General features: G+C 40.3%; 1 protein-coding gene across 3 annotated transcripts in view; it reads left to right on the top strand.

Moving 5' to 3' along the window:
* The window catches only part of LOC109474995 (ubiquitin carboxyl-terminal hydrolase 2-like), a 19,039-nt gene extending 13,475 nt beyond the window's left edge, over positions 1 to 5,564 (top strand). For all 3 annotated transcript variants that reach the window (XM_019775517.1, XM_019775515.1, XM_019775516.1), the window contains 6 exons: positions 2,138 to 2,202; positions 2,343 to 2,446; positions 2,725 to 2,799; positions 3,062 to 3,248; positions 3,542 to 3,668; positions 4,010 to 5,564. In XM_019775517.1, the coding sequence (XP_019631076.1) occupies positions 2,138 to 2,202; positions 2,343 to 2,446; positions 2,725 to 2,799; positions 3,062 to 3,248; positions 3,542 to 3,668; positions 4,010 to 4,094 (643 nt within the window). In that variant the 3' untranslated portion in view covers positions 4,095 to 5,564. The remainder of the gene's footprint in view (positions 1 to 2,137; positions 2,203 to 2,342; positions 2,447 to 2,724; positions 2,800 to 3,061; positions 3,249 to 3,541; positions 3,669 to 4,009) is intronic.
* Positions 5,565 to 6,299: the final 735 nt, after the last annotated feature.

The following is a 6,299-nucleotide window of genomic DNA, read 5'->3' as shown; positions in this document are numbered from 1 at the left end:
ACCTTCATCTTTTACCATTTTCACTTAGTAAGTTCACTTAGCAAGTGAAAATATATACATATTATTATATATAGAAATACACAATGCAAAATAGCTGTCTGCGATAACTGATTCTGGCACAATTTATTCAGCTCAACTGCAAAATTCTACATGATACTGATAGTTGAATTGATACTTAAATCCCTCCCTTTTTCCCTGCAGCATATTATGAACTACAGAAAATATGATATCATATTTTTTCAGTCATTTATGAGATACTGTATGTCTGTCATGACTAATATTATGCTGGAAACCTATTGCCTTGGTGGATCCATTAGGACAGCTTCTATATTGATGCTAATACAGGACCTCAGATGCACTTATGTTGAGTCGATGTCAAACAAGGTCAAATTCACGACTGCACCTATCTATATACAGCACAGGAGTGCTTACAACCTGCAGGATGTCATAGTGCTTACATACCCAGGATTCTCCTCTGTTCATGGTCTGCCAGACCACTGTGCTTGGCTTGGCTACACTACACCCCCATGAAACTCCTTCCTCTTCGCCCCCGCCGTTCTGCTTCGCCCCGCCCGTTCTGCTTCGCCCCGCAAAAAATCTGCTTCGCCCCGTCGTTCCTCTACGCCCCCGGCGCAATTCTGCTTTGCCCCCGTCCTTCTGCTTAGCCCCCAATGGCAGCACAGCTCACAGTCGACACGAAAATCGTCTGCAAAATAACAATAAAGGCTGTGCCGCCAAATTATGTAGCCATGCTCCGGCAAACATTCTGGACCACCTTTCTGCCAAGTGGCGTTGCACAAATCCTTCCCATTCAAAAGTTTCCCCTGCCTCACGGCCGTCAGTGGTCTCGTCTAGTTTTTACACAGCATTCTAAATCCATGTCACCTCACACAGCAAGGTATTGCCTTATAAATTCTACTTAGTATTTGCAGCACAATTTTTAACTTAACGCTATTACTGATAGCTGTCATTTTTTCACTATTGTCTACTTGTATCAAAAGGAACACGATTAGTTACTGTTCAAGTGGCTGATACAAAATCCCGCCATTATCCAAGTTGGCTTTAATTAGTACCCACCTTCCATGGCGATCAGCCTAGCGTCTGTCCAGCCGTGAGTGAAATTTCCCGCCAGTACTTATAAACGTAAGAACCACTGACGGGCCGTGAGGCAGGGGTAAACTTTTGAATGGGAAGGATTTGTGCAGCGCCACTTGGCAGAAAGGTGGTCCAGAATGTTTGCCGGAGCATGGGCTACATTAAATTTGGCGGCACAGCCTTTATTGTTATTTTGTAGACGTATTTTCGTGTCGACTGTGAGCTGTGCCGCCATTGGGGGCTAAGCAGAAGGACGGGGGCAAAGCAGAATTGCGCCGGGGGCGTAGAGGAACGACGGGGGCGAAGCAGATTTTTTGCGGGGGCGAAGCAGAACGGGGCGGGGGCGAAGCAGAACGGCGGGGGCGAAGAGGAAGGAGTTTCATGGGGGTGCACTACATGTACATACACTTTAACTGTCAGTCCCAAGATCTGTTATTACATATTAGACACATATGATTTATGTGTCCAAACCCTGCTCCAGATTCGCCTACATGTACATTTACATGTATTCTTGCAATGTGTCTGTACTTGGAAGTCACTTAAAAACAGGGAAGAGTACTGAAAAGGCAGCCCTTTCTGTGGGCATTTTACTTCCTATGTTTACTCCCCGTCTGTTTTCCTATCAGTGACACATCACCTCTAGACTAAGTGGTTTTACTGTTGCATCAATATCTTGCCAGCTTCTTAGCCCTGAAAGCTACATGTACATGTCCAGTGACTCGTCAACTGTTGTGTGTAGAAATGAATTATACACGAGTGATTCCTGATACCCATCACAGGCTATCGATTGAAAACAGCACCCCCATAAACTCAGCAAAATGTGGCAATCCGAACATGGACTTTTTTGTACTAGTCTCATATCGGTGCTAGACAGGCATGTTAATGCTACACAAATGTGCCAGCCTAATCACTGCAATGGATAGAATAACCTAGGGCACAACTTGTGCTCTCTGGACTAGATGGACCCAGTGAAGTAGATACTGAGTTTTAAGTGTGGGAAATAAAGATCTGATATCCATGTTTTATTTTTGTGTACCTGTAGTGATGAACAGAAGGCTCGGCATGCCTGGAACAAGTACTTACTCAGGGACAACAGCCAAATCACAGGTACATAACCTTTTATTTATGGCATCAGTTTGGTAGTGGTAGTATGTAACACTATTATATGACTTTTTTTAACATTAACCACTTCAGTGCCTTTTGTACATACTTACATGTAGTGCATCTTTTTTAAATTCCTGTTTCAGACCTGTTCGTAGGCCAGCTGAAGAGTGTACTACAGTGCACACACTGCCAGCATTGTTCTGTTACCTTTGACCCCTTCTGGGATTTGTCGCTGCCAATACCCAAGGTGAGCAAAGTGTTTTATCAATAGAAAGTCTGACAACTCATTACATTTAGAGAATTTATCTGCATTTGCTTGTTGATGGGTACTTTTACCTAATAGTATGTACAGTAACTGAAGATTGCTAAGTTAAACAGTATTTTCAACTGCACAGTACAACCATGTACATGCAGGATGCACTAGTTGTAGAAGTGTACACACTGAGATACAAAAAGTTTCAGTGCTCATGTAGACGTGATGAAGCTATTTCTCTGGATTTTACCGCTATGATTCTTTTATTGCAGAAGTCCAGTGTTGATGTACGAGATTGTCTAAGGGACTTTGTGGAAGAGGAGGTCCTGGATGGCGATGAGAAACCTGTGAGTATAGGTTGTTGGCTACTAAACTTGACAGAAAGCAAATTTAGTTATTTTATAGCAATAGTGCTGCTTATATCCATTCTTTACAAACTTATTGTTCATGGTAAAGTCTTTTGGTTTACCAATCTCAAAAGCAGTTGAAAAAAAAGATGTTACAAATCTACATTAATCTCTGGAGTGAATGTTGAAATATGTTTGCAAAAGCACCTCGTAGACCTTACTTTACTGCAATCCTTTGAACTGAGCCCTTGCCACCCAACAGACTTGTTCCAGGTGCAAGGCCCGTCGGAAGTGCACCAAGCGCTTCTTCCTGCAGAGGCTGCCCAAGATCCTGGTGCTGCACCTGAAGCGTTTCTCTGGCATGAGGTACCGCCAGAAACTGTCCACAACCGTCAACTTCCCCCAGGCCAAGCTCAACCTGCAGGAGTTCACCTGTCCTGAGAGCAGAGGTAAGGACTGATGTGTATTGTTTATTTATTTTACCACAGGCCTGTGGCTCATATCCATTAAAAAACATGTAAAATACTTAGAAGTGCGCTAAAGAAAACTACCTAGTAGTAGACATGTATATCATGCCTATATACTAGCATGGCATAATGCTACCAGAAATTGCTGTGATAGAAAGTGTCAAGTAAATTGATAAATTAAATGACACCGTCAGAACCATATTTTCCCATACTTTATTTTAACTGTTGAGACAAATAGTGGAAGCCATAACTTTTCCCCATTTTGTACCACATAGGAAGTGCCCCAGCCACCTATGACCTGTATGCAGTCTCCAACCACTCAGGAACAACGTTTGGTGGCCACTACACAGCGTACTGCAAGTACCCCACATCAAGCGACTGGCACTGCTTCAACGACTCAAGGTCGGTCCCTTCTTATGCCTCAAATCTTGCCTCTGGTATATTTGCTCCAGATACATTATGTAGTTTTCTGATGCATACTGTAAATCTGGAAATATTTGCACTGGTTTTATTTTTGTGTTTTTTGCAGGGACCATTTTACTGCAAAATCATGATAATGTGAATATGCATTTTAATTGTGTTACTATACTTTGTTTCAACTGTGAATTTAAAACAGTGAAAATCTCTTTAAGAAACACAAAAATAAGATGAATGAACTTACAGTTATTACAGAATACCCTTCATCAGATGTGTAAGGTCTATTGACCACACAGTCGTAATGTTGATTCTTTATCTGTTTTCAGGGTGAGTTCCATCTCGTCCAGCAGTGTGATATCATCAGAGGCATATGTCCTGTTCTATGAGCTACGAGACAAGTCCCGCTTGTAGTCTCTCAAAATATGACACCCTCAATCTTTTCGGTTCTATTCTATTTACTGTCTTCCACCGAGATAATTGTTTATAAAAATAACTAACATTAAGAGTCGCTATTTTGTGGCAAGACATTTTCTGGCCTCGTAACAATGTGAAAGAAGTAAAGGTATATCCTTCAGAATGTGTCAAAGCAAGAAAGGTAGAAACACAGTTTCTATTGTTGTGTAAAGCAACTACCCCTCAAAGAACAGTTCAAACTATAGTGGTGCTGCTGTAAAGTAGGATAAACAGCTCATCTTCAACAATATTTAGTATATACCGGTAAGCAGGTTATATTCAGCTGCATCAATTCTGCTATAATGATTGTTATAGGGTTGTTTGTATGTATATACTACTAGATATATTAGATAATACATGTAACAAACAGCAAATGTGTAATATAAGATCTGATATAGATAATATACATTACATGTATGTATGTTCATGTAAATGTAATCCACTAGATGACCACTACATGTGAATTTGATATATTATCAAAGCCAAATGTCTAAATAAAAATACAATTTAGCACCATTTCACTTGAAATGAGAAGCTAGCTGCCATGGAATTATGCAGTTTCAGACCCCATAATTCACATATCCCCTTATGATGTATTTCATTTATGTACATATCACATTTTGCAGACTTGGAGCAGGGGCCCAATATCCTGTGTGTTTTTAATTTTACATGCTGTATGTTGATTTTGCAATAGTGTTTGAACATCTATATCATGTCACTGTTTGGTGTGTTGTCATATTGTGCATGTTAGGATCTTTAATGAATATGTGATTGGAATACTGATAATATCTTACCCCACTCGGGGTTGTTTGTGCCTGGTGTGGATGGGTTGAGGATTTTTAGCACATATAATCTATACTTTTGATGTTATTTATCGTATACTGTACAAATAAACAGGACCCCTCATTCGAAATTCTGGAACCAGCCAAGGAACAGTAAGATGATGCCAAGCAAACTGAATATTTGTCTTTAATGGCAGCCAATAGCACATTTCTGAATCAATGGCAAATAAGCCAAAAGATGTGTATTATGGCAATATTTTCTATCTTGCACAATTCCACTTCTTGTTGCCCTCTATGATGGCATCATCTCACAGACTTGGTGTTTCATGTCAGAGGTTGCAAAGCAGGATGTTTACAGAAATATCTATTGCAGTCACAGACACCAGATAGCGGAAAGTGGCTTTTTAAAAGCTACTTTGACCTACAGTATGGGCCATACATTTCAATGACTGTTGAGGAAGGCTATATTTGTATAGCCAGGAGAACAACCTGTAGTTAAAGCAGTGTAGGAAAATGTGAACTCTGTCAGATGCAAGAGAAGTGGTTGGTGATACGTACATGTATACTGGTGGTAAGAGAAATACACACTAATGGGTCCTTGGTACAAAAGGGATTGAGGTCTTGAATAAAGAGATCGAAACTCAGACCAAGAGTATTCATCATTTTGATCTTTATATCTGTCTTCAAGTTATTTAAATATTTCTCCTTTATTTCAAAAACTTAGGGATAGAAGGAACAGGTTGCATCTACAATGTACTGTTCCAGGGTTGATAAAAAATTTGCTGTTTAGTTGGTGTAGTAGTGTATAAGGAGTCATGTAATTGGGTCTGACATTGCATGATCTGAGGTTGTCTCGGGTCATGTATCCCTTCTGAATCAACTTAGCAGGAAATGAAGGGTAAAAACTTAATGATACTTCGTTCTCTGTGTATCCTTTGAAATATATACTCCAAGAACTATATATTGGACTTCAAAGATAATTTCAGCAGAGAACACCTGGCTACAGAAGATGTAAAACCAAGGTCTGTACCTGAGGCTAATGAAGATTACTTCAGCTTAGAAGTGCATCCTTTACCTGGCCCAAACGTAGGGCCGCTAAATGGCAACAATTAGGAGGAAAACCTGCATCTTGAAGCAGCAAAAAGTAACATAAATGACTAGATGTCCTCACTGACTGACCCTTTAGGGGATGTGTTGCATACCTTCTAGTCTCTACAATTCGAACACCAATTCTTACCTGCTAGGTAATGTTGAATGTTGTTCTATCACTGGGAACTGTTTCTTGTAGGCAGACATCTTTTGTTCAGATCTCATCCAAATGCTGTTCAGTGCACTCTTCCATGACAACAGTCATCAACAGTATCAACATGTCAGACCAATA

The sequence above is a fragment of the Branchiostoma belcheri genome, unplaced genomic scaffold, assembly GCF_001625305.1.
Source record: "Branchiostoma belcheri isolate BF01 breed outbred unplaced genomic scaffold, Haploidv18h27 scaffold32, whole genome shotgun sequence".
Taxonomy (NCBI): domain Eukaryota; kingdom Metazoa; phylum Chordata; class Leptocardii; order Amphioxiformes; family Branchiostomatidae; genus Branchiostoma; species Branchiostoma belcheri.
This window is presented reverse-complemented; position numbering and strand designations above follow the sequence as displayed.